The 27802-nt window shown below is 49.2% G+C and overlaps 2 protein-coding genes and 2 pseudogenes across 2 annotated transcripts; 3 read left to right on the forward strand and 1 right to left on the reverse strand.

Moving 5' to 3' along the window:
- The first annotated feature begins 876 nt into the window (after positions 1-876).
- On the forward strand, positions 877-14474 carry LOC120615561 (orphan sodium- and chloride-dependent neurotransmitter transporter NTT5-like). The gene is made up of 12 exons (XM_039878700.1): positions 877-1257; positions 4395-4632; positions 4798-4955; positions 5063-5189; positions 5337-5515; positions 6708-6818; positions 6964-7202; positions 11736-11928; positions 12309-12510; positions 12615-12774; positions 13155-13320; positions 13523-14474. Exons 2-12 carry the CDS (start codon positions 4434-4436, stop codon positions 14141-14143), a joined length of 2355 nt encoding a protein of 784 aa, XP_039734634.1. The 5' UTR covers positions 877-1257; positions 4395-4433; the 3' UTR covers positions 14144-14474.
- LOC120615582 (uncharacterized) lies at positions 10418-10536 on the forward strand (annotated as a pseudogene).
- A 7752-nt stretch (positions 14475-22226) lies between the features above and the next one.
- On the reverse strand, positions 22227-27728 carry LOC120615562 (transient receptor potential cation channel subfamily M member 4-like). The gene is made up of 6 exons (XM_039878701.1): positions 27523-27728; positions 23671-23864; positions 23314-23446; positions 23032-23104; positions 22837-22942; positions 22227-22597 (listed from the first exon to the last, which is right to left on the reverse strand). Exons 1-6 carry the CDS (start codon positions 27690-27692, stop codon positions 22593-22595), a joined length of 681 nt encoding a protein of 226 aa, XP_039734635.1. The 5' UTR covers positions 27693-27728; the 3' UTR covers positions 22227-22592.
- On the forward strand, positions 27071-27189 carry LOC120615583 (uncharacterized; annotated as a pseudogene).
- Positions 27729-27802: the final 74 nt, after the last annotated feature.

Raw genomic sequence — 27802 nt, forward strand, 5'->3', positions numbered from 1 at the left:
TAGCTGCGCTGAATCTTTACAGCGCAGGAGTTAAGAATTCTGAAACAGGCGGCTGGGTTCCTGTCTGACTCTCCCTCCCGTCAGTCCACAGAGGGTGTTAACCGCTGGGTCTACCCGCCAGACTAAATCGGCCTGCCAGCTGGTGACCTCACTCCCCACTGCAAGGGCCAATCTGCCGGATAGCCCGTGACCCCAGGGACCCTCCCCAAAGAATCAACTTGTTAAAACCACGGAGTCAGAGACGGTGAGGTGGGAAGGAGCGGGAAGGCGTGAACTGTGCTGCTCAGCAAAGCCCGCATCTCCGCTGGGGGTCGTAGGGAGGCTGGCGCCCTTCGGGGAGCTGGGGCCGGAGCCCGGCAAACGCGAATCGGCAGGCCCAGGGCCGGAGGCGGGCGGGGCCCGGCACGGGAAGGGGGCAAACATCTCCGGGGCGAACTGCCTGAATCGCCTTCTGGCTGCGGCGCAATCCTCAGTCCGCCCCCGGCCCCCCGACCCCCGGCCCACCGACCCCCGACCCCCGGCCCCCGGCCCCGCGGCCCCTCGTCCGCGCGCGCGGCGCCTCCCGCCCCACAGGTGCCTGCAGAAGCGACCGGTCTTCGCTAGACTCGCGCGTCGGCGGCGGGTAAAGAGGGGTGCAGTAGTTGTGGCCCCCAGCTCCTGACCTCTCGGGGAGCCAGGCGTCGGTTCCCCTGGCCACCACCCCTCCGCCTCTGGACCCAGACCTCCGAGCCTCCCTTTTCACCTCCTTTCCTTTCCGCAGATTTGGGGGCCCAGATGCCCTGAGGCGGGGCGAAAGGAGAGAACGGGGAGAGGAGCAGGGGAGGGGCGGGTAGCGCCGGCGGCGGGGCGGAGCAGGAGGCCCGAGGCGCACCTCGCCCGCCCCTTGGCCACCCCCCTTTCTCGTCGCCCGCACTCAGGTGGTGGAGGCGCCGCCTTCCCAGGCAGGTGGCCGGGGCTGCGGCGGGCGGGGCTGGCATGGTGTAGGCTCGTCCTTCACTGACTCGCTCCGAGGGGGACTCAGGGGGCTCCCCGGTCTGGATCAGAGCTTCTCAGCCGACCTCCTTGGGTCCTTGCGTCCCCCGAGTGCCTGGCGGAGAGTCCACGCAGCAGAGGGAGCCGAGGCGGAGAAGGACCGGCGCGCAGATCCAGGAGGCGCCGCACTGGTGACAGGGACAGGTATCCCAGGCGGCTGCTACCTGGCCGGACACCTCCCAGGGCTGAAGGCCGAGGGAGCATCGGCCGCTGAGCGAATTGCAGGTACGAGGCCTTGAAAGGGTGACAAGGGGCTGGGCGGTGGGCGCAGAGGTCGGAAACTGGTCAGATCAGGAAGGGCCTTGGGGGCCGACCAAATAGGGCTGTCGGGCCCCTCGGGAGGTTTGCAGCGAACGGTCGACTTGGTCAGGTTCACGTAAGGACTCTGGACTACTAAGTGGCCATTAAAAATCATATTTTAAAAGAATATTTTATTATATAGGAAAATGCTTATGATATAATGGAGAGCTATACACATATCTCTCTCCAATTCGAAAGGAACACAGACACGTTCATAAAGTATATGCTACATATATTTATAGACTATGTTATATTTAATGATATTGTCACTATATAATATATATTCTATAGTAATATCCAATTTGTAAGAAATACATATACATGTTCATAGACTAGATTAAGATGTTTATATCCTATATATAATATATAACAATATCTGATACACATTATAGAGATAATATCCAATTATCTGTGCTTATCTGTATTATGAGAAATACACGTCTATAAAATATTCATATAGAATACGACGATATCCAATTTATAGGATTGGCTATGCCTCCTAAAATCTAAAGGGAGCAAACATTTTAAATCACGGTGTCTTTTAAGATTGTGTAGTTTGCAGATCTTCTTTACATATATAATCACGTATATACTCATATCATCTTCAAATAAGGAAACATTTATTTATTAATGGTCTTCATAGTTTTTTTGGTCTCCTTGCTTTATTGCAATAAGCAAGACCTCCAGGACAGCATTGAATAGGAGGGGCGGTCATGAACATCCTTGTCCCCAGCCTCCAGAGAAAAGCATTCGTATTTCACCACTGAGTGCGGTGTTAGCTATCAGTTGAAGGAAGCCACCCTCTCTTCCTAGTCTTCCCACCATTTTTTGTCATTGTTCTAAAATCTTTTCCTTCTACGCGTTATAAACCCCACAGCGCGTTGCTCTTTCCGTTGCTTTAGGCCGTCAATAGCCTCTTACATTTGTCCGCATACTCACCTTTTAGGTGTCCTTTATCCCTTGCGTATCTCTGCTTCCAACTGGGATAATTTTCCTTCAACCAAAAGATGTCCCTGTATTATTTTTTGTAGTGCAGGTCTGCTGATGATAAATCCTCCCAACTTTTGTTTGTGCGATAGCATTATTATTTCGCCTTCACTTTTTATAACTTTTATTCAGATGAAATTCACATAAAATAAAATTAGCCATTTTAAAGTGAAAAATTCAGGGGCCTTTAGTACATTTACAATGTCGTGCAACCACCACCTCTGTCTAATTTGAAAACGTTTTCATCACTCCACACGGAAACCCTGTAAGCGATCATTCCAACCTCTTATGTACTTTTTGTCTCTATGAATTCGATAATCGATATTTCACATAAGTGGAATCACACAATATTTGTCCTTGTGTGTGGCTTATTTCATTTAACATTTTCAAAATTCACTCATCTTATAGCATGCATCAGAATTTCATTCCTTTTTATGGATGGATACTGTTCCATTGTCTGGCTAGACCACCGTTTGTTTATCTACTCGTCTCTGGATGGACTCGGGTTATTTCAACCTTTTGGCTACTGTGAATAGTGTGGCTATGAACACTGATGTGCAAATATCAGTTTGAGTCGCCGCTTTCAATTCTTTTGTGTCAATACCCAGAAATGGAACTGCCGGGTCATATTCTGTTTCTCGTTTTGAGGAATTGCCCAAGAGTTTCCCACAGCGGCTGCACCATTCTACGCTCTTCCCAGCACATCCTCACCAGGACTTGATTCTTTTCCTTTTTTTTTTTTTTTTTTTTATTATAGCCATCCTAGTGGGTGTGAAAGGGTACGTCACGTGGTTTTGATCTGCACTTCCCTAATGAGTAGATATGTTGAGCATCTTCTCACGTGCTTGTATATCATCTTGGAAGAAATGTCTAGTCAAGTCCTTTGCCCATTTTCAGTTGAGTCGTTTGGGTTTTTTGTTGCTCAGTTGTAGTTCTTTATATATTCTGGATACCAGACTCTTATTGGATATATGACTTAAAAATATTTTCCTACTGTTCTATGGTTACTTTTTTCATCCACTTGATAGTATCTTTGGATGCACAAAAGGACATATTTTGGAGTCATATTTAAGAAACCACTGACAAATTCAAGGTCATGAATATTTGCCCCTAGGTTTTCTTCTAAGAGATTTATAGTTTTCACTCTTAAATTTAGGTCTTTGATCTATTTCGAGTTAGTTTTTGTATGTGGTGTAAGGGAAGGGTCCAACTTCAGTATTTTTTTGTGTGTATATCCAATTTTTCCAGCACTGCTTGTTGAAGAGGGTTTCCTTTCCTCCATTGAATGGCCTTGGCACCCTTGTTGAAAATCAATTGACTATGTCCGCGAAGGCTTATTTCTGGGTTCTTGATTCTGTTCTAGCCTATTGGTCTACATGTGTACCCTTATGCCAGTACCACACGGCTTTGATCACTGTAGCATTGTAGTAAGTTTTAAAATTGATAAGTGTGAGTCCTCTAACATTGTTCTTTTTCATGATTGTTTTAACCATTCTGGGCCCCTCAAATTTCCATACGAATTTTATCGACTTGTCATTTTCTTCAAAAATGTGATGACATGGTTTTGTCCTTTATCCTGCTTATATGCTATGTTATGTTAATTTTCAGATGTCGAACCAGCCTTGCATTCCCGGGATAAATCTCACTTGATCATGCTGTGTCCTCAAAGGACACAGCCTCGGGTGTGTGTCATCACCCTGGAATGGCAGTAGTTTTTGGAAAGCTCTCTTATTCCCTTCCCCTGATCACACCCAGATTTTGGGATCCACTCATTTCCAGATGTTTGCTTTATTATTTTTTTTTGACAATGCTCTACAGCATAAGTTGTTATACAATCTGATGGGTCGGTGCTCACGCTGTAACAGATGTGAAATATTCTGAAATTCTCCCGTGCTTGTAAGATGAGAAAAAAAATAGCTGTGTCTCAAAGAGATGAAGTTATTTGCCCAAAGTCGGTAACTAGTGAGAAAGGCCAAAATCTAAATTCTGGCCCTCATTGCTCTGAAATCTTTGTTGTCGTAAAGTTTTACGGTCTGCCATCTGAGACATGTCCCTGCTGTTTTTGGTGACTGCAGGGTCCCCTCAGAAGTTAGTGGACCTGTCAGAAGAGAATCATGAAGTCCCTTGAAAATATATTAGAAGAGGTCCCCCCAGAACCTGCAACTTCCACGTCCCCTGCTTGGAAGCCCACGAGCAAGACCCAATACTTTTCTCTGATGAAAAGAAATGAGACCATCTTGATCCAGGTTGCCTTCTCCATGGGGCTAGGCAGCATGTGGCGGTTTCCTTATCTGTGTCTTCAGAATGGAGGAGGTAGGGCCAAGGACCCAGATCCTGAGTTTAAGGGAAGAGTTTTTGGGATGGGAGTCTAGGCTCCTGGGTCCTAGGGGAGGATGTAATCCAGACTCGGAAGGGATAAAGAGGAGGGAGGCCAGAATGCCTGGCTGCCTGAGCACAGCTCTGGGCTCGCTTCTTCAGGCAACTTCATCCTGATATACTTCTTCATGCTCCTCTTGTTTGGGATCCCCCTCTTGTACATGGAGCTGATCATGGGACAGTGGCTACGCTCGGACAACATCCGGGTCTGGAAGCATCTCATGCCCTGGCTAGGCGGCATAGGCTACTCCAGCGTCCTGGTGAATGAGGGGCCTGGCCCAGAGGCATCCCGGCTTCCCCCGCGGTGGTCCCCAGGTCCCCTGTCTCCACCCACCCCGCCCTTCAGGCCCACTATGTCCACCCACAGGTGTGCATCTTGGTGAGCTTGTATAACAGCATCATCCTCGCCTGGAGCCTCTCCTACCTGGGCCACTCCTTCGATCATCCCCTGCCCTGGAGCCACTGTCCACTGTTGAAGAACATCAGTGTCACCGGTGAGCAGAGGGAGAGAGAGGGCCGGGAGAGCCGAGGGAGGCAGGGGCACCACAGAGCAAGAGACCGGGAGTGAGAGTCAAAGGGGAGGAGGGGAAGAGGGGAGCAGGCACCGGGCGAGGTGGTCCTAAGTGCCTGGGTCCCCGCAGACCTCTCTTGCCTTCAGACTGTGTCCCACCAGTACTTCTGGTACCACAGCATCCTGTATGCCTCAGGCCACATTGATGAAGGGATCCAGGTCCTCGTCCTGAAACTCACCCTGGGCATCTTCGCAGCCTGGTCCCTGCTCGCCTTAACCATGATCACAGGGCTGAAGACATCAATGCCGGTAAGCCACCCTGTCCGCCGATGCCACCTCCACGTCACCTTCGCGAACCCAGAGATCCTCGGGCTCCCGGCCCCAACACCACCCAACCCCTTCCGGCTGCCCTCTCTTCTCCAATGCCTGTGACCCTCCCGCCCACCCAGAGGACAAGCTCACATGTGGCCACACAGCATCTCCGTCGGGGGTCGTGGGGAAGATGGCGGACTCTCCCCACCCCAGCAGCTGTGGCAACCTCTCCTCTCACAGAAAAACTGCTCTTCCCCGACCGTGGCAGGAAGGAGCGCCTCGTGTCGACCCGCCTCCCTCTTCGCCATCCCGCGTCCCCGTGTCACGGCACATGGAGACCATCGGGCACCTTTAGACCAGACCACGGCCCCGCCCGCCCTCCCCACGCCTTGTGTCCTCCCCCTTCTTGCATTTTGACAGGGCCTGTTTATCCATAAAGGCGCCAGTTGGCACCGATTCCTTTCCAGAGTTTCCCACTTCCAGTATTTTATTCCAATTCACACTTCCAATCCGTCCCTTCTCACCCGGAGTGTTCATTTCAGTGTGTTTACTAGATGGTTTTAGTTAACGTTGCCGGCATCTACTGTTGCCCTCTGTGCCGGCAATCGGCTCTCGCCCTGTGTGTCCCCCGAGGCTCACCTCACCTTCTCCCCAGTGCCTCCAAGATAAACCACTCGCACCGAAGCAGATTTTACTAAAGATTTAGTAGAGGCACATTGAGCGGGGAGGGGCTTACCTCACCTATCACAGACCAAAAAAAAAAAACAACAAAAAAACCATCTTTAAAATTCCTATGAACCGTGTTACTTTCTCCCAGAGTCCCCCTCGATTTCTTCTCCTCCGCCTTCACCTGTGCGGTCTTTCCTGGCAGCCTTCGCCCCGCTGGCTCCTCTCCCTTTTGCAGTTTCGATCCTTAAACTCACACATAGGCCATAAAACCAAAGCCCATGGACCAGTGATGTCCAACTGCCCCACTGTTTAAAAGCCATCTGCATTCGTGGTCTCTCACCTCACCCCTAAGCAACTTACTGGTGTCCCCCCGGCAGAACCCTCCCCGGCTCCCTCACGTCACACCCGGGCCACCCTCCACCTCTCTAACTCCCGCTGACCCGCGGTCCCCCGCTAATGCTTGCCTGTCTTCTCCCTACTGCTCCTGACTTCCGGTTTCTGTCCTGACCCACCTGGACAGATCCTGGTTTTCTTGGTGTTCTTCCCCTACATCATCCTCCTCTGCCTCCTGATCCGAGGTCTCTTCTTGGAAGGCGCGGTCGTCGGCCTCAGACGTATGGTGACCACAGAGGTGAGGCCGGGGATTCCCAACCCTCTCCCTCCCGCAGCTCCCCAGGACGTCTCCCCACCTCCTTCCCCCGCATACTCTTTCCTGCTGTGCCAGCCTCCCCGCTCTGGGCCCACTCCGAACCTGCTCTTCCCGCCCCCACCCACAGCTCTCTGCCTGGGCCTCGCTGGACCTGTGGCGTCAGGCCGGGGGCCACGTGCTCTACTCCTTGGGCCTGGGCCTGGGCATCATCATCAACATCTCCTACAAGGCCGGAGGCAACAACTACGTCCAGGTGGCTTTCTTGCTGGCCATGGTCAACCTGGTGACCTCGCTGCTAGCCACGTCCATCATCTTTATAGTGCTGGGGTTCTGGACCACCACCAGTGGCCATGCCTGTGTTAAGAAGTGAGTGATCACAGCCTCGTGGGTCAAAGCAGAGGTCCCCTCCCCCTACTTTAGCAATTCCCCGGGCTCACGGGCCATTCAACTCAAACCTCTCCAATAATAATGATGATGATAACAACAACAACAACAATATCGTATTTCTTAATAACTCAGAGAAAACACCAAAAAAGGAATATTCTAATAGCCACCACATTATAGACAAGAAGATAGGCTCAGAGACGTGACTGTCCACGGGTTTCCATAAATTTCAGATGGCGGAAAGGAGATTTCAAAATCAATGCTTTAGCTCACGGAGGAGGCTGCTGCAGCATTCTGAGCCATGATCAGTGGTTAGTGGCCTAGGCTGCACACTGGAGTAATTTGAGGGGCCTTAGAAAACACTTATGTCTGAGTCTCACCCCGAGATTCTGATTTTCTGGGTCCGGGGTGCCTTCCGGCATTGGGAGTTTTGAAGCTCCAAGGTGGAATTTTTTCTTTCTGTTAGGATGTTGAAGGGTGCAAAAGTCCATGCTTCCATGGCAATGGCCATTCTTTAAATGGATAAAATAAAAATCATATTTTCCTATAAAGTTACCGAAGAGCAAGAGCTTTCCAGACAAGAAAAAGTTGAAGGAGTTTGTCACCGCCAAACCAGTACTCCGAGAAAGGTTAAAGGGATTTCTTTAAGAAGGGATATGAATAATAAAATAGCAATAAATACATATCTATCGACAATTACTTTAAATGGATTGCATGCCCCAATCAAAAGACACGGGGTGGCTAAATGGAGAAGAAAACAGGACCCTCGCATATGCTGCCTGCGAGAGACTGACATCAGATCGAAAGACAAACACAGACTGAAAGCAAAGGGATGCGAAACGATATTTTATGAAAATAGAAACAAATGACAAAAAAGCTAGGGTAGCAATACTTATACCAGTGAAAACAGACTTTAAAACAGAAGCTATAATAACAGACAAAAAAGGACCCCGTGATCCTATTTCTGGGTATTTATTCAAAGAAGCCCCAAACACTGCTTTGAAGGGACACGTGCATCTGTATGTTCACTGCAACCTTATTTACAGTAGCCAAGGTGTGGCGGTCACCTGGGCGTCCACGGACAAAGAAGAGGTGGCACACACATACAATGGACTATGACTCGGCCATTCAAAAGAAGAATGAAATCTTGCCATCTGCAACAACGTGGATGGACCTGGAGGGTACTGAGGGGAGTCAGACAGACAGACAGAGACGAATGCCACGTGATTTCACTCACACGCGGAACCCCAAGAACAAAACAAACAAACAGAACAAAGACACTCGGACACAGAGAACATTTGGACAGTGGCCAGAGGGGCCAGGGTTTGGGGGAATCAAAAAAGCGAAGGGATCGAGACGTACAAATCGGTAGTTACAAAATAGTCCCGGGGGTGTAAAGTACAGCAGAAGGAACATAGTCAGTAATATTGTAAGAATATTGCATGGTGTCAGATGGGTACTGGCTTCATCCGGGGACCACTTTGTAAGTTATAGAAATGTCTAACCACTGTGCTGTCCAACCGAAACTAATAATATAGTGTATGTTGACTATCACGGAAAAATAAAAACTTATTTCTAAAAAGTTATTGAAGAGCAATGGCTAAATCCTAGAGAGCAATGAGCCTGTCGCAGGTGAGCAAAGAGCCACGAGCACCTTAGAATCTGGGGGTAAGTGCCTAATCTGGGCACATGTGGGCGGAGGAGCAGGCCTGTCATGGATGAAGAGACTTCCCACAGATCAGAAGGTACCACCCAAGTATTTAAGGTCAGTATAGGCTGCCAATAGGTACCGGAATCTCGAAAAGCCCCCGACACACAAATAAATCGCTTTTCCTTACTCTATTACCAGGAGCTGTGTGGAGGCAGAGGCAGAAGGAAATAGGCATAGCAGGCAGAGGAAGCGTGCACAGCTTTACAGTGCTCTGATTTTTGGCCCTAGTAGAGCTGACTACAAAGATAAACCCAAAACAGCTAAAACTACAATCCAACCCACCCTAAGTCAAATAATGACGACCTCAAAGGAGTTATTCCCTGCTGGGGTTGCAGAAAGTTGAGGGGCACAGCTCAAGGGCAAAGCGAGCTCTCGGTCCTGTATGAAGGCAGAGAAAAAAAAAACGTGACTAATTGAAACTGTCACCCAGCCCCAGCTCAGCCCAACTCAACTCTTAGACAAATCTAAATAATTAGCACTCATCCTAGCTGCCTGTTGAAATAAAAGGCTTAAATTCATTGAGGCTAAACAAAATAAAACAAATAACATGTCTGCTCCTTTGTTTCTCTATATAAAAGTCTCTAGCGATTAAAAACAACAGGAAAACAACCCATAGCCAAGAGAAAAATCCAAAGATCATCCGCACGTTAGAATTAGCAGAGAACTTTAAAACAACCATTATATATACATTAAGGAATTTAATAGAAAAGATAAATACAATGTACGAAGACCATGGGGATATTTTAGGAAAGATATGGAAACCCTAAAAGTGAACTCCATGGAAATTCTAGAACTTAAAAAGTAGATGAAAACATAGTTTCGCTGGATGTGTTTAATATGGGTAGGAACCAGCAGAAGACAGGATCGGTTAATTTGAAGTTATACAAAGCTAAGCTCAGGGAGGAAAAAATGAGAAAAACTTAACTAGAACATCAGTGACTTATAAAACTACTATGTGTATAGTTGGAGTTGCAGAGAAGAGGAGAGAGAATAAGGGAGAAAATTTTTTTTAATAGTGGACAAATTTTTTTCCAGATTTTATTAAAAACATCATCTCGTTGTTCCCAGAAGCTCAGAAAATCCAAAGGATAAATACAAAAAAGATCACACTTGGGCACATCGTGTTTAAGTTTCTGAAAGCCAAATATATATATATAGAAAATGTCGAAAGAAATTAAAAATAAAGTACATTGCATACAGTGGAATAGTGATAAGAAGTATGGCTAACTCATCAGAAGACAATGAAATGAAGTATTTTAGAATGCTGAAGGAAAGGATCTGTCAACTGGAGTTCTATATTCAGCAAAAAAAATCCTTAAACAATGAAAGAGAAATGAAGACATTTTCAAATTAAGATGAGTGAATTCATCGCCAACAAATCTCTACCAAAAGAATACTAAAAGGAATTCTTGAAGCTGATGGGAAATGATTCGGTTTGAGTTTCTATTTAGATTTCATAAAAGCAGACAGTTGAAAAAGTAATTTTGTCTATGGCCACGCCACCCTGAACAAGCCTGATCCCGTCTGATCTCAAAAGCTAAGCAGGGTCGGGCCTGGTTAGTACTTGGATGGGAGACCACCAAGAAAGACCAGGTACTATAGGTGTAAAAAATAAATAAAAATAAAAAAATAAGGGATTGTAAGATAACAAGGTCCTTGCAATCTGTGAGGTCAACCAAGGGTTGCCTCGCCTGAAATAAATAAATAAATAAATAAATAAATAAATAGAAAGTAGTTTCACACACCCAAGTTCTTCCAGATACACTTGTAAGTTTCACGATAACTAACCCATCTTTTAAATTAATAAAAATTTAATTTACTTTAAAATTTATTTCCTCAGTCACAGGAGCCACAGTTCATGGACTCACAACCACACCTTGTTAGTTAGTGGTCTCCGTATTATTAGACAACACAGCTCTAGCGTAATCACCAAAAAAACGAAATAATAAAAGGTACACCTGAAAAGGCGATAGAGAAGAGAAAATGAAACCCCCCCCAAAAATTATTTGATAAATACCAAAAAAGAGGTAGTAAAAGGAGGAAAAGAGAACAGAATAGACAAAGAGAAACGGAAGAGAGGAGGCATAGACAAAGCCACATCGATAATTACATTAAATAATTACCCCACTTAAAAGGCAGTGATTCAGACGAGATGATGCAACGGTCCCACGTATCCTGTTTATGGGAGATGTCCTGTATAAAGACGCGGATGGGTTAAAGTCAGAGAATGGAGAGATATGCCATGCGAACGAATAATCATAAAGGTCGTGAGTTTATACGAATATCAAACAAAGAACGAGTAATACCAGAGGTTAAGAAAAACATTTCATCATAATCAGAGGGTCAGGAAGACTGAGGTATCTCGATGTTTACGTACCTCATAAGAGAGTTTCAAAATAAAGGAAAACAATTTCAGGGCTAAAGAAGAAACAGATACATCCGTAATCCTCGTTTGGAAATTTCAGCAATTCCCTCTCGGGAGCTGATAGAAAAAGAAAGAAAATACAGATATAAAATAACAGGAATAAAAAAAACGGAGCGTCAGCCCAGATCCTGTCGTCATTTAGAGCATGATGATGAAATATTATGATCCGATGTATACAAATCAATTCAGTAACTTAAAGCAAAGGGACAAACTCCTTGTGAAGCACGAATGATCTGCCCCTGAGGTGTCCCTGTCCCCGTGTCCTTGCTGCTCAGCCGCACTCACCTTGGGCAACCCCACGTTCCTCAGTCCCCCTCGTTTGCAGAGCGGAGGCGCCTGCGATCTCTACCCCCTTTCCCTGCCTCTACTTCCTCTTCAGGAGTGTCTCAGAGATGATGAATCTCATAGACAAGGGGGTGCTGCCTCAGGATGCCAAGCCGCCTAAAGACATCCTGCTCCAGCCCTCGCCCTCCCTGGTCTACCTGGACTGGATCGACAGCCTCCCCGGACACCTCAAGTACCAGGTCATCCACTTCGCCCCATCCTGCAGCATCAAGGCACAGAAAGAACAGGTGTGTCTGTGGGGGCGGGAGGGTGCTTCCCAAAGGCCCCAGAGGACCCTGGGAAATGTGGGCCACCTGAGCATCTTCTGAGGCAGGTAATGGCTGTAATCACGTTTCCACCACCGCTTGAGTGTAGCGGGGGCTTTGCTAGGCCGTCGCCGTGTTTTAAGTCCCACACCAACCCGAGGACCCCTGTCTGTTAGAGGGGGAAACTGAGGCCGCAGCAGGGGAGGCTCGCGAAGCCCCGAAGGCAAACGCCCGGCGCCGGGCCCTGCGCCCCACCGCTCTGCGCCTCTGTCCTCCGCCTGCCTGAGACAGACGCCGCCAGCCGGTCGCCGCACCCTCCCCGGACCCAGGCCCGCCAGCCTCAGAGCCCTTCTCGCCCGCAGTTCATGGAGAGCCCCGGCCTGGCGTTCGCAGCCTTCTCCCAGGCCGCCTCGCTGCTCCCCGGGACCTCCTTCTGGGCCATCCTCTTCTTCCTGACCCTGTGCATCACGGAGCTGAGGACCTTCATCAGAGTGTCGCAAGGCATCATCTTTCCCCTGCAGAATTCCATGTCGGTCTTCAGGACTCGCCTCTCCGTGCTGTCAGGTGCTGTGGATTCTCGCCCGGCCGCCGCGCCCCGCCCCCCAGCTCTGGGGCGCGTGTCCTGCCGCCCCCTCCCCCGACTGAGGCCCAACCTGCCTCTGCCCTAGTGCTCGTCTGCTTGGGAGGTTTCCTGGGCAGCATCATCTTCACCAGCCACGCCGGCAGCTACATAATGTCCTTATTGGACCAGAACCTGGTCCCGCTGATCCTGGTCGTCATCGTGGCTTTCCAGAACGTGGGCCTGGCCTGGGTCTACGGAGCGAAGAGGTGATGTCCAAGCCCCGGGCCCGCCCAGCCAGGGAGTCCGGCCCAGGTCTCTGGGTCATGACCTGCCCCCTGGCCCCCCCCCCCACAGCAGGGGGGTGCAGCTGAGAGCAGGGAGCGGGGAGGGAGGGATCCGGGGCCAGTGGTGGGGTCTGACGGACGCGCAGTCAGAAGCTGGGGGGTCTCAGGGTCCCCTGCGTTAGCCGCATGGGCCCGTCCGGAGGCAGAGGGCCCCTGGCTTCGGGGATTCCCACGCAGAGTCCAGACAAGGGGCTCAGCCTCGGGAAGGGCCTGGCGCGACTCTGCAGCCTTTACGTTTTGAGGACTTGCTGGAGAACCAGAGGGCTCCCTGCCAGGTGTCCGTGCCATGGTTCCCACCCCAGGTTCAGAGAAGAAATGTACGGCGAGCTGGGCCACTTGATATGGTCCTTCTACACCTTCCTATGGTGCTATGTGACCCTGCCCGGGCTGCTGGCCCTCCTCACCATCTGCCTCATCCATCTCTACCAGAGGACGCCCCCCCACTACATCGCCTGGAACAGCAGCGTGGTGAGCCGCCCTGAGCCCGCACCCCGCCCCCACTCTGGGGACCCTTTGTCAGATCTCCCACCCCATAGGACCCTAGATCGGGGCTCCAACTGTCCCTTTAAGAAGCTTCCCGGCCCTCGGGCATCTGATCCTCTGAGTCACTGTGGACTAAACCCCTCCCCCACCTCATCCTCCCCACCCCGGACCCCCCCCCCCCATCCAGAGCCAGGAAGTCAAAGAGCCCTACCCGCAGAGCGCCCTGGGCTGGGCCACCTTCCTCGGCATCCTCACCTTTCTGCCAGTTCCAATCCAGTCACTTCGCCAGTGGTGGTTCCTCCGGGACCACATCGTCACTGACCCCTTTGGAAAGCTACTGTGCAAAAAGACACCCTTGGTGCCCAGCACGTCCCTACCGTGGCCTAAACGCCCCTTGGAGACGTTGAACGTGGCGACCCAGGACAGACGCAGGGAGACCTCCGCGAAGAGGTTCAGCCTGACGCCGCTCAGGGACATAAGCATACAAAGCCAGAGCTCGTCATGGTTCAGCCTGCCCCACATCTCCTCCATGACGTCCGCCTTCTCCACGAGGAGTGCGGGCGCACCCAGTTGGAAGCAGGTGATCCCGGCCTCAATGATCCTGGGCGGCACGAACCTAGGCCAGGAGATCAAGGAAGAAAGCTCGGAAGAGTTCCGCCAAGAATCTACTGACACCAGCCATTCTTCCGAGGAGCAAAGCCATCCAACGCCTGGCGAGGGCGCTGATGCCCATTTAGCCACAGAAATCTCTGGCTCCGAGGAAACAGAAGGGCAGGAGCGCGAGGGAGACTCGCCTAGCAACCGGTGACGTCACTTATTGGGTCTTGGAAGAAGATGGGCCACGCGGGAACTCTGCCGTCCCGGAATAGTACCAGTTCTGCTAAGTGGGACACTCTGCCCCGAGGCTGGAGAACCCCAAAGAAGACGTCAACTCGCTGTTCGCGGGGCCGGACCGAGCGCACCGTCTCCCCGCGAAGCGGGGCCCCTTCCTGGCCCGACGGCCGCGCAGCACTTTCCAGGACCAACTTCCGGTCACCATAGAGACTGAAGCTGTCCTCGCTGCCGAACCGGATCGGTGGGCGGCGGACCTCTCGGGCTGGGCCCGGTTGCGGCCATGCCGTGGGTCAATAAATCAGCCCTCTGGGACACTCGCTCAGGCCTGGCGTAGTGTTCTTTCTGTGTGTGGCCCCCCCACACCCCCAAATCGCCAACCTCTGGCGAACCGGGCGTCCAGTCAGGTGACCCCGACCTCCCTCTGCCTTTGGGATGCAGACACGGAGTTTCTAGGCCCCTCCTTGTCCTGGAATTTAGCCAAACTGTGGCGGAACTTCGTCGCCATCGGGATCCCTCAGTCCAGAATGCGTGTCAACCCCCAAATCTAGGTAACTGGCGACTGTACTAAATCTGTCCAATAACTGTGGTCTCACCCGGATGGCTGAGGGGGGTAGCACGCCTAGGACGGCACCGGCATGCGTGTCCTCTGTAGCTGGCTGTTGGTCCCTTTTCACTTCGGTAGAGCCTTACGCACTTGGGTCACCTTGTTTCTGTGGCCTTGGGACTGGAAAATCTGGGAGAACTTGGAGATTATTAGAGTCGTCTGTGGGAGAGGTAACAGCGCAGGCCTCTTCAAGTGTCAAACCAATTGAGGGCGGCTCAGGACGGAGGCGACTTCTAGAAGCCATACCCCCTCTAATGGCATCCTGGGCATAAACCCTTCTCCTGAGCTCCCCAGGTGAGCGAGACCCAGTGGCAGCCCCTGCCACCCCCGACTCTAGTTCTCAGTCACGTCTCCAATCTCCCTGCTCTCACACCTTGACTTTACCTCGGAGGGACCCAAACATTATCACACTCCACTATCAAGGACAACATTTTGAGAAAATATCCCCAACGTTTGCAGAAAATTTACATGTGAACTAAAGTCATCCTACATACTTAATATCAGTAAAGCTTAATTTGTTTTGCTTCTTTTGGTTAAAAAAAAAAATAGATAGAAGTAGTTCTAATTTTTTCTTCCCACACCCCCAATGTAATGGCTTCTACAACTTAATTTGGAGAGCCCTGGAAAGGGCAGAGGCAGAGGCCCCCAGGCCATTCCCACGGAGACCCGTACCTCCTGGCCTCCTGCTTTCTCTCTTCCTCTCCAGGGACCCAGGGTCTGGAATGACCCAGCTCAAGAAACCAGAACTGGCTGGAGTGAGCCTGGTCCCCCTCCTGCTCTCACCCTCACCTCCGAAAGCCAGGACGGGCCGGCCACCAGGAACCAGTATCACCAAGCTTCCAGCGGGGGTAAGAGAAAAGTCAGTGTAGACGATGCATTCCGAATCACATAGAGCAGCGGTCCCCAACCTTTCTGGACCAGGGACCGGTGCTCCTATGAGAATCTAACGCCTGAGGACCTGAGGCGGAGCTGAGGCGGTGATGCTGGTGCTGGGGGCGGCTGCAGATACAGATGACGCTTCGCTCGCTCACCTCCTGCTGTGCGGCCTGGTTCCTAACAGGCCATGGACTGGTACCGGTCCGTGGCCCGGGGTTTGGGGACCCCTGACATAGAGCTCCAGTTCTAAGTTGTTTTGTGTAAGGTTGGGGGTAACAAGTCCTGGCACGGAGGACACTGTGCCAGGTGCCATGAGAAGTCCCCGTGCCCTTATTAATATTGGATGGGGCAAGGGACAGGCCCTTCTCTCACCTTCCTTTCAGAAAGTGGCTGTTGGAGGAAGCTCAGGGAAGAGAAAAAAACAGCCCTGAGGTCACACTACCCCTGAGGGACTGAGGTGGAAAAAGAACCAAAGTCCTCCGTCGGGCGAGATGCTTCTCATCCCTCGTGGATGCTGGTGCTGGCATGAGACGTACATCCCCCGATCGGAGGTGCTCCCACAAGCTTGGAGGGGCAAACGGGGATATGCGAGGTGACCTCGGTGGTGGGACGATCGGTGGTCCTGGGGAATGCGGGCCCCCTGCCATGGGCATTGGTGGAACAGGGAGCCCTGCTAGGCCGGTCGTGCAGGACGGGTGGGTGAGTCTGTTGTTAACCTTCACCGTGACATTGGCTCAGTGAGGTCACGTCGGTAGCATCAGCAAGTAGTTGCGCCTAAGAGTCGGCAATCTTCCTATAAAGGACTAGATAATAAATATCTTTGGCTTTTCGGGACGTGTGATCTCCACTGCATACTCTTCTTTGTTATTTGCTTTTCACAACTGTTTTCAAATGCAAAAACCATTCTTAGCTGAAGCGCCAGATTTATCCCACAGGCCGAGCTTTGCCAACCCCTAACCAAGGGCCCCGTCGGGCCAAGAAGAGAATGCTGGTGGCTGAACCAGAATTTAGTCTGAGCACCCTACATGGCCTGCTGTGGGCCAGGCTGCCACCAAGTTGTCCAGCAGAAAGAAAGGAGACCCAGGAACGATCAGGAGGCAAAATATTTAACTTTTGTATAGCTTCCTCACCTCTCTGGTCTGTCATCCTGCAGGAGGCAGCTGAGAGGAAGCCGCAGTCGAAGCACCCACATTCAGTCACCAAACTGCCAGACCATGGTGCGTGGCCGGAGAGGGAAGGAAGGTAGGTAGAGTCAGAAACATGTTTTTAACTGACTTTTGAGGAAACTCTTCCCCAAATCAATAATATCAGATGTCAAGAGAACGTAGAAAGTCCCACGCGATACCCGACTGGGCAGGTGGCCTTGGGGCTGGTCGGCTGCCACACCCCAGTGGACGCCACCAGCCGGCAGCGAGCAAGGCCCAGCGTTTGTGGGGACCTCTGAGGATGGAGGGGCCCCACTGAGCCCGCGGCTTTGCTCCAAGCAGTGGACTGGGGGACAGCGTTTCTTGCAAAGGTGCAGCTGCTACTTTTCCATCGCAGAACCCGTGACACAAGGACCGGCCACCTGCGCTCTTAATATGCCACTTACGTTTGACCATTTCAGACCTTACAGGCTGTTGAGGCTGAGCCGATGGACCCCAAAATGGAGAGGCAAGGGGAGGAGGGTTCACGAGGGTCAGGCCTTCCCTCCCATAGCAAGGTTGCCTTGTGTGCCTGGTGGCTGCCTCAGGCAGGTGGCGCTGCTGCATAGGGAAATGGCCTCTGGCAGCTGGGGCGTCACTCAGCCTGTGAGCTCCCCTTCCCCTTCGGGCATTCTGCGTTGCGTTTGCAGACTGCCACGGAGAAGACAGCACAAGCCACAGTCCCTGGGTGGGAGAATCCCGACACTTATGGGACAGTCGCAGTCTGAACACGTAAAATATCAATACCAATCGGACACTCGATAGTGTTAGCCACAACGATGGCACAGCGACCTGGCCCGGAGGCCTCTGCCTCACAAGGTAGCTCCGGCTCCTTCTCTCCCACTGTGAGCCTCATCGGTTGAATTCAGGTGCGTTTTTCTTCTTGGGGGCCGTGGACCGAGGAACAGGTGTGAATAAGGGACTGCATCATCAGCTCGAGTGACATTTTCACCCGTGGGAGACACTGCCTCCGAGATCCCTGAAGGCTGACCCTCTTTTTGGATCTCCTTCGTGGTCAGACGCTGCAACGCCAACGGTCTGTCTTTCCTAACTTACGAAATGTCTAAGTCCAGACAGTCCCCAGGAGGGTGACTCGAAGAGCAGGGCCTTCACTGTGGCCTTCATTCAAGGCCCATCCGTCCTCAGTTTACTGTGAGTGGCAGGCAACGCAACACAAGCAGCGGAGGTGGTCACTGAACGGTCATTCCTCCCAAAGGCGTACAGATGGCCAACCAGCACGTGAAAGGAAGTTCAACATCGTAAGCTGTTGGGGGAACGTAAATCAAAGCCAGAAGGAGATACCACTTCATACCCACCAGGATATCGATGGCGAAAAAAAAAAAAAAATGGGAAAACAACAAGCGTCGGCATGATTTGAAAGAAACCGGAGCCTCACGCATCCCATTGCGGTAGGAGCGTGAAATGCCCATACGCGCTGGCCTTTTAATCAATTTGGCAGCTCCTCAAAAACTTAAACATCCAAAGGAAATGAAAACGGGTTTGAACAAAAACCTGTACATGAACGTTCATGGCAGCGTTATTCGCAATTACCAACGACCGGAAACCACCCAAATGTCTGTCAATTCATGAACAGATAAAATAAAAGTGATGTTTCCATACTATGGATATTATTCAGCCGTGGAAAAGAATGAAGTTCTGATATGACCTGGGTGAGCCTTGAAAACACTGCGCTAAGTGAAAAATGTCAGACACAAAAGACCACGTTTTATGATCCCAATTATATAAAATATCCAGGACTGGCAAATCCATACAGATAGAGAGCAGAATGCCAGGAGAGGGGGCGGGAAAGAGAATGAGAAGCGAGCTCTTAACGGATACTAGATTACCGTGTGGAGTGATGAAAACTTCTGGAACTTGATAGTGGGTGATTTTACAACATTGGGAATATACTAAATGCCACTGAATTCTACACTGCAAAAGGGTAAAATGGTCAATTTTATTTTATGTGGATTTTACTACAATAAAAAAGTACAAATTGGAAACTAAAATAAAATTGTCTCTACTGACAGCATGACAGTATACCTAGACAATCCCAAAGAATCTGCAAAAATTATACTAGAATTAAATGAGTTTAGCAGTCATAGAATACTTGATCGGTATACAAAAAAGCATCAGCAGCATTTCTGTACACTAGCAATAAGCAATTAGAAATTTTTAAAATTTTTTAAATAGTATCATATACAACAGTATATTGTATGGGAATACATCTAACAAAAATATGTGCAAGATTTGTATACTGAAAACCATAAACATCTTTGACAGAAGTCAAAGGAGACCTAACAAAATTAAGAGCTATACAATGTTCATGGATCAGAAGATGCAATACCATTAAGATGCCAGTTGCCTCAGACTGATCTGTAGATTCAACACAACCCCAAACGAACCCCCAGCAGATTGTTTGGAAGAATCGACAATCAGATTCCAAAATTTATATCGAAAATCCAAGAAATAAGAATAACTAAAATAATTTTGAAAAGGGAAAGCAAAATTGGAAGACTTACATTACCTGATTTCAAGATTTAGTATAAAGCTACAATAATCCAAACAGTATGGTGTTGGTGACGAGACAGACACATAGATGGACTTGACAGAATAGAAAGCCCAGAAAAAGACCCACACATATACGGTCAATTGATTTGCAACAAAGGGGCCAAGATAATTCAATGGAGAATAAAGTAAACAAATAGCCTTGATTCTAACACTACTATCTATATAAAAATGAACTCAAAATCGATTGCAGACCTAAAACTATAAATCTTCGAGGAGAAAAACCTCTGTGACCTTGGGTTAGTTAAAGATTTCTCAGCAAAAGCGTGAACCGACAAAGTGGATAAAATTTTACTGTTAATTTAAAAATCCTGCTACCCAAAAGATGCTATTAATAAAAAGGTAAGCTACATACTGAGGGACAATATTTGCACAACACACACCTGATAAAGAAGTATCCAGAATATATTAAATTTTACAATGCAATGGTAAGAAAACAACTCACTCACTTTTTAAATAGATGAAAGATTTGAACTGATGCTTCACCACAGAAGCTATACAGATGGCAATGAGCACATGAGAAGATGCTCCACATCATTAGTCATTAGAGAAATTCAAATTAAAACCAAAATGAGACGCCGCTATGAACCCATGAGAACGGCTAAGGAAAATCACTGATAATAGCAAGTGCTGATGAGTATGCGGAGCAGCTGGACCTCTCTCGTGCACTGCTGGTGGACACGCAAAATGCAAATGGGAAAGAGTCGGGCAGTCTCATGTAAAGTTACCCGTACACTTATTTATTATGCAACCCAGCGAACCTAATCCCAGGTCTTTATCCAAAAGAAACAAAAGCATATGTCCAATACCCACAGTGCTCTCAAATCCAATCTGAATTCGAGTGTCAGCCTTTCGCCTTGTCTAAGTCTTTGGTGCACAGAAGCAAAACCTAAAACTCAAATCCGTTTTCAGATTTGGCTGCAGCTTTGAGCCGCATTTATGGCTCCAATTCCTCAAGCCCTACCTGCCTTTTTAAGCTCCCAGTTACTTCACCTGCAGTCACCCAGTGCCTTCATTCCTGGGTCCACAGTCTTTCCTCCCACCTCCTTTCCTCTGACGACCTGCAGACTCTCTCTGGAGTTTTCCTTTTGTATAAAATACACCTCTCTTTTAAATGACCTGCTAGTTTATGGCTTACATATTCTGCTGATGGCGACGCATCCCGCCCCACGTCTGAGACCTAGAGCGGACATGTTGGGGGACCTGGATGGATCTCCAGCCAGTGGATGTCACAGATGTCCCACGCCTCAGCAGCCCTTCCAGAGGACCTGAGATTAGTAGGTCATGCCTACGCTGTCCACTCTCGGTTACTGGACACCCAGCCACCGGCCTTGATGGTGACCTGCCATCACTCCGAAGAGGGAATATTTTCCACCTTTGTAATGACCCAGTTAAGCTCTGTGTGGCTTCCAAAATCACAGCACCAAGACGGATGGAGAATTTTCCTCTGTAGTCACCAACTGTCATGCAGAGGGGTCAGGCTACACACCACGAGGGCTATGCAACGGAGAAGGGAAGTAGGTTCATAGAGGAAAAATGTACCGGCAGGGAAGATTTAAAATATAAACGTATAGCAGTACTTTAGGGTGATTCCTCAAGCGTACCCAGCCTCTCCTTCGATTAAGGGACTTTTGGTTTCCCAATTGGTTTGTGCGGAAATGAAGCGAGAGGGTGTAACTCTCCATTTTGATGACTCGTGTCAGATTGCTATCCTATCAACCGGACCTGAGTCTTCCTGTCACACAGATATTTCAACAGCGATAAACACGGCGTGCGGGCTGAGTGCGCTCCCAGGGCTTTGTGGCATCTGACATCTCCAAGCACGAGTTAGTGCTTTCCAAGGGCTTTGGGTCCAGACGCCCAGGGTTCTGTGCACACTCGGCCGCTTGCTAGCCGTATGACCTCGTGCGAATCACTTCTCTGTGCCCGTTTACCTCTCTGCAAAATGGAGACGTTCGTTCCTACCTTACCTGGTCGTCATGAGAACTAATCCACGTGACTGGCGTGAAGCACTTGGCGCAATGTCAGACGCATGGTGCCCTGTGCGTGTCAGCTGTTACTGACACTGCCACCACCGTCGTGACCGTTACTATTATCACCACCACTCGGGTTTGTGAGAACTAATTCCGCGTCTCCCAGAGGAATCTGCTTGCCACACGACACTTGGCAATGTTTCAAAACCGCTCTGTGCCCGAAGTAGCAGAGAGCTGGAACTCCTCCAATTTGGAGAAAGGATGTTTTGGTTTTGACTTCTGGATGTGTTGGTTGTTGGTGTCTTTCTTGCTATTTAACTAATAATTGCTGTCAGTTCGGCCTTGTCATTACCAGTTTAGTTTGTTATAGGTTGTTTAGTTAAACTGCATGTATAATGATGCATATTTGCTTCAATTCCATGCATGCGTGGCCTGTAATTTTCCACTAATTAGACTTTTTAAAGACACATATGCAGTTATCTACTCAAATCTGCATCATCTGTTTCCTGTTGCCAGAGCAGATGTACACAGCGCCCGCCCACCCCCATGCCGCGAAGTCATTTGCTTTTATCGCTGACTCCTTTTTCCACTGGAAAGTAGGAAAAAGGGGGGTGCAGATGGTTGGGGTTCTTGTCTCACTGAAGTGAGAGCCCTCAAAATAGTGCAGATGAAAGGCACCGGGCCTGAGTCAGACGGGAACAGTGGGGCTGAGGGGATGGAATGGACCCCGAAATATCTGAAATACAGCAGCAAACCGACCGAGGACCCCAAACCCACCCCCAGCGCCAGCCCCCAACCTGAAAAGGTTTAGAGACCCACCAGTTCCCCAAGAATCAAGCATCCAGACCCCACTCCTCTAAAATGGCTTTATTTCCCCAGTGTGGGGAGCTGCGGATGGAGTCTGTGGTCCCTGTACCGCCCAGGACCCTGTGGCTGCCTCCCGCCCAGCAGGCTGTGGCAGGACATTCAGAGGCCATGCCAGGGCTCCAGACGCTGACCCACCCAGAGTGAGGCTGGTTCCAGGAGGGGCTGGGCCTGCTGTGGGTCGCACGGATGACACTCCCTGTGGTGGTCCCGGCAGTGACCCAGGTGCTAGTCCGTGGGTATGGGGCCCACCTCAAGGCCAAGGCCACCAGGTGCAGGGGGTTCAGGACCAGCTAGGCCTTATTCTGGGAGCAAAAACTCCCCATATGGGCATCTGAAGTCCACCGGCAAGACTCAGTCTGGGAGAAAGAGAAAAAAGAACAGGTGGTGGGAATAGAGAGGACAGAAAAAATGGGGGACCGGCAAAAAGAGGGAGAAAGATCCATGAAAAGCCCAAAGGAGACCGAGAGAGTGAACCAGGGACAAAGCGAGAGCAGCGAAAGAGAAAAATAGAGATACGGGAACAGAGACCTGGAAATCGGACACAAAAGCAGCGACAGAGGCCGGCGACACACACAGGTGGAGCCTACACACTGACCTCTGGGCCCAGGAGGGGTGGGGGGCGAAGGCCCCCCCGGGGGAAGCAACGGAGAGCGGCTCAGGGCCTCGGCCACCCAGCCCAGGACGCGGCTACAGTGCTGGACCTGGGGAGCAGGGGCCACGTCAGGGCGCCAGCTGGCGACGGCATCGGCCCCACCCCAGCCACAACCCGCAGCCTGGCCCGCGGCCTCACCTCCTGCTCCAGCCCTTTCAGACGCTGCTCGTATTCGCGGATCTGTCTCAGCTGCTTCAACGCCGTGTCCACCCTAGGCGACCAGGGCTTCAGGCCGGGGCCAGCAGCCCGCCGGCCCCACCTACCTACGGACCCCCGCCCCCGGGGCTCCGCCTTCCTCCCAGATTCTGGGGCCCCGCCCCCTCAGGCCCCGCCTCCTCCTCAGTGCTTTGCAAGCCCAAACTCCGTCGCGGGGTACGCCCCTGGGGCCAAACGCCCCGCCCGCGACCAGGCCCCACTCACTTCTGCGACGTGCGCTTCAGACGCTCCGAGTCGCTTTCCCGCTTGTCCCTCACGCGCGCCAGCAGGAAATTCTCCTTCTGCACCGACTCCCAGGTCAACAGACTCCTCTCGGCTTCCTTAGGGAGGTGGACCCCTAGAGGGCAGGGTCGGGAGTCGAAGGGCCGGCCCGTTCTCGTGCCACGCCCCCCCAGACCCAGCCTCCCGCGCCCCAAACCTCGAGTGCGCTCTCCCAGGCCACGCCCCCTGACAGCCTAAACACCGCCCACCGGTGCTACCGGGCATCCTCCCCAGCCTATCCACGCTCTCCCTCCTCTCCAGGTCCCGCCCCTTGAGTTTTGAGCCATGACCCGCTCTCACGAAAATGCTGAAGGTCCGGGGAGGACGGCAAGCTGGCCCTGTGCCTGCGAAATCGCCGGAGGAGGAGGCGCACGTGCGAGATGATGATGAGGGGCGGGGCCAGCGCAGGCCGAGAGTGAAATTCCCGGATGAGGCTGTAGCGCTGCGCCTTCCAATAGAGGTCGCTGTTGCCCTGTACTTTGCCAAAGGTGTAGCTGTAGGGACCAGAGGTCGCCAGAGGTCACCAGAAGTCAAAGTCCGGTCGAGGGGCAATGGATCAAGATTAGAGGTCAGGCAATATGTTTGAAGTCCAAGGCAGCAGGCAGATGTCAGAATCAATAAAGTCAGAGGTTATCACGGATGCAATTAGTAGTTAGGTTAGGAGAGCCAAGGGTCAGATGTTAGAGGTCAAGTTTTGGATGGTGTCACGAATTAGAATGGAGGTTGGAGTCAGGTTCCAAAGTCAGCCTGGACACAAAAAACTAAAATCAGAAATAAAAATGGGGATATTACTATCAACCTTACAGAAATAAAAATGATTATAAGAAAATACGTCGGCAATTTTATGCCAACGAAATAGATAACCTACATGAAATGGGAAAAAGCCTAGAACACAAATTACCTAAATTGACCCAAGAAGAAATAGAAAGTCACAAAAGACCTATATCAAGTAAAGATATTAATCAGAAATGTCCCAACAAAATAAAGCCCAGGACCAGATGCCTTCACTTGTGAATTCTACCAAACATTTAAAAAAGAACTAACACCAATACTTCTCAGACTCTTCCAAAAAACGAGAGGAGAAAACACTTCCTGACTCATTCTACGAGTCCAGCATTACCATGGTATCAACATCACAAGAAAGGAAAATTACAGATCAATATCCTTCATGAATATACATGCAAAAATCCTCAGCAAAATACCAGCAAACCTAATTCGGCAACGTATTAAAAGGATTATACACCATGGCCAAGCAGGATTTATCCAAGGAACACAAGCAGCGTCTAATATACAAAAATCAACTCATGTAATACCTCACATTAACAGAACAAAGGGAAAAAAATGATATGATCATCTTAATCGACACAAAGACAAAAAAAAAACTTTAGAAAAGTAAGTGTAAGAATAGAAGAAAACTTCCTCAACATGAGAAACCCAGAGCTAACATCGTACTCAATGGTGAAAGATTAAAAGCTTTCCCATGAGATCAGGAACAACACAAGGATGCCCAGTTTCACCACTGCTATCCATCACTGTACTGGAAACTCTAGCCAGAGCAATAAGACAAGAAAAAGAAATAAAAGGCATCCAAAATGGAAAAGAAGCTAAACTATCTCTATTCACAGGTGAAATGCTTCTATATATATAGAAAGTCTCAGAGAACCACAAGAAAGCTACTAGAGCTAATAAATGAATTCGGCAAAGTTGCGGGATACAAGATCAACAACAACAAAATGTCATGTTTCTCTACACCTACAATGAATAATCCAAAAAGGAAATTAGGAAAGCAATTCCATTTATAATAGAATCTAAAACAATAAAGCACCTAGGAATCAATTTAACCAAGAATGCGAAAGATGTGTACACTGAAAATTACAAAACAATGCTGAAAGAAATGTAAAAGAGTGCCTAAATAAGTGGAAAGTCAGCCTGGGTTCAGCAGCATGAAGATTTGACATTGTTAAAATGTCAACAGTACCCAGAGAGAGCAATCTACAGATTCGATTACAAACCCTATCTAAATTCCAACGGCCTTTTTTTGTTTTTTTTTTGTTTTTTGTAGAAATGGAAAAACCAACCCTCGGATTTACGTGGAATTGCAAGAGGCCCTGAATAGCCAAAACGATCTTGAAAAAGAACAAAGTCGAAAGACTCATACTTCCCAATTTCAAAATTCACTACAAAATCAAAACAGTGTGGTTGTGGCACAAGGATGGGCATATCGACCAATGGAATAGAATCGAGAGTTCAGAAATAAACCCATACATCGATGAGTGTCATGGCTCAAATTGTGTCCCCCCAAAGATGTACTGAAATCTTAACCTTCAGGACCTCAGAATGTGCCTTATTTGGAAATAGGGCCTTTACAAAGGTAACCAAGTTAAAATATATGGTCATTAGGCTTGGTCCCTAATCCAGTATGACTGGTGTCCTTATAAAAAGGGGAAATTTGAACACAGACATGCACACAGGGAGAACACCGTGTAACGGTGAAGGAAGAGATTGCAATGATGCAGGCCAGAAGTCCACTAGAAGCTGAGAGACATGAAACAGATTCTCACAGCCTTCAGAAGGAGCCAAGCCTGTCCATACCTTGACTTTGGACTTCTAGTTTCGAGAACTGTCAGACGATATGCTTCTGTAACTTAAAGCCACCCACTTTTTGGTTCTTTGTTAGAGAAATCCTAGGAAACTAATACAATGGCCAACTGATTCAGAGTGCCAAGTCCTTATGGCAGGGAAAAAACAGTCTCTTCAACTAATAGTCCCACATAAGTAGATTTCCACATGCAAAAAGAATGAAGTTGGACCTCTACCTCTCCATATACAAAAATTAAGTTAAAACGGAACGACGACCTGAATATAAGAGCCAAAACCACAGAACAGGAATAAATCTTCATGACCTGGATTTGGCATTTTAGTTATGACGCCAAAGTACAAGCAACAGAAGAAAAAAATAGATACACTGGACTTGATCAAAATTTAAAACTTTTGCACATCGAAGGATGTTATCAAAGAAAGGAAAAGAAAAGAAAACCAAAGGAAAGGCGGAAAATATTCGCGAATCATATATCTGACAGTTGAATATCCAGTATATAGAAAGAACTACTAAAACTCAAGAACAAAAAGACAAACAACCCAATTTAAAAATGGGCAAAAGACTTAAATAGATGTTTCTTCAAAGATATACAAATGGGCAATAAGCAAATGAAAAGAGCCTCAAAAGCACTGGTATGTTCACAGTAGTCAAAGACGGAGACCACCCAAGTTTCCAGCACAGAGAAATGTCTTAGAGCAATATAGTGGAATATTATTCAGCCATTAAAAAGGAACGGAGTGCAGACACATGCTACGACATGGATGAACATCGAAAACTCTATGCTTAGTGAAAAAGCCAGACGCAAAAGGCCGAATTTTGTATGATTCCACTTATATGAAACATCTAGAATAGGCAAATTCATTGCCTATTCTAAAGTACATTAGAGGTTGCCAGGGATGGGGGGAAGGGAGAAATGAGGAGTTATCGCTTGCTTAGTGGGTACGCAACCTCGTAGTGATGAAGATATTTTAGAAATGGTGTTGATGGCTGTATAACATTATGAATGTAATTAATGCCCCTAAATTATACTTAAAATGGCAAAACTGGCCACTTTTCTGTTATATATATATTTTGCCACAATAAAAAATTTTTAAATATTCCGTCTACGGCCATGCTACCCTGAACAAGCTGGATCCTGTCTGATCTCGGAAGCTAAGCAGGGTCGGGCCTGGTTAGTACTTGGGTGGGAGACCACCTAGGAAGACCAGGGGCTGTAGGTGCAAAAAATAAAAAAAATAAGGGATTGTAAGCTGACAAGGTCCTTGCAATCTGTGAGGTCAAGCAAGAGTTGCCTCGCCTAAAAAATAAAAAATTAAAAAAAAAAAAATTTTTTTTAAACAGTCAGCCTGGGCTCAGGGAGAGAATCAGAGTCTAACTGGGTCTGGGGATAAGCCAGCGCTAGATTTGACTCAGAGTTCAGAAACTAAAGATAGAATTGATTATGCTGGGATCAGGAATCATGCTGGGGACGAGTTCTTCCGCTGGGATCAAGGGTCACGCTGGAGTCAAGAGTCATGCTGGGTGACGTCAGATCAGAATGGGCAGGGCCTCACCTGAACATGGCAATGAGCAAATTGACCAGCACGATGTTGGCCACGAGCAGGAAGATGACGAGGAGGAGCACTACCAGCCAGTTGGCATAGAGCGAGACGCAGGCGCCCGCCTGGGCCCCGGATGGGCGCGCCCAGAAACCCTGTTTCGCCGAGCAGTTGACATGTTCCATGAGGGCCACTGCAAAGGGGGACACTCAGAGATGGGGCCAGACAGACAGAGACCTAACAAATACAGTAGTCCCGAGGGGCGTGGGGGAGCAGAGCCCCAGAAAGAGAGGGG

This window comes from Pteropus medius, unplaced genomic scaffold (assembly GCF_902729225.1).
Source record: "Pteropus medius unplaced genomic scaffold, Ma_sr-lr_union100, whole genome shotgun sequence".
NCBI classification, from domain to species: domain Eukaryota; kingdom Metazoa; phylum Chordata; class Mammalia; order Chiroptera; family Pteropodidae; genus Pteropus; species Pteropus medius.

Coding starts and splice junctions, on each gene's coding strand:
- LOC120615561 (XM_039878700.1), top strand. CDS start 4,434: ATGAAGTCCCTTGAAAATATATTAGAAGAGGTCCCCCCAGAACCTGCA. Junction 11,929..12,308: donor TCAAGGCACAGAAAGAACAG/GTGTGTCTGTGG, acceptor TCTCGCCCGCAG/TTCATGGAGAGCCCCGGCCT. Junction 13,321..13,522: donor TCGCCTGGAACAGCAGCGTG/GTGAGCCGCCCT, acceptor CCCCCCATCCAG/AGCCAGGAAGTCAAAGAGCC.
- LOC120615562 (XM_039878701.1), bottom strand. CDS start 27,692: ATGGAACATGTCAACTGCTCGGCGAAACAGGGTTTCTGGGCGCGCCCA. Junction 23,865..27,522: donor TTGCTCATTGCCATGTTCAG/GTGAGGCCCTGC, acceptor TGGTCCCTACAG/CTACACCTTTGGCAAAGTAC. Junction 22,943..23,031: donor TGAAAGGGCTGGAGCAGGAG/GTGAGGCCGCGG, acceptor CCTGCTCCCCAG/GTCCAGCACTGTAGCCGCGT.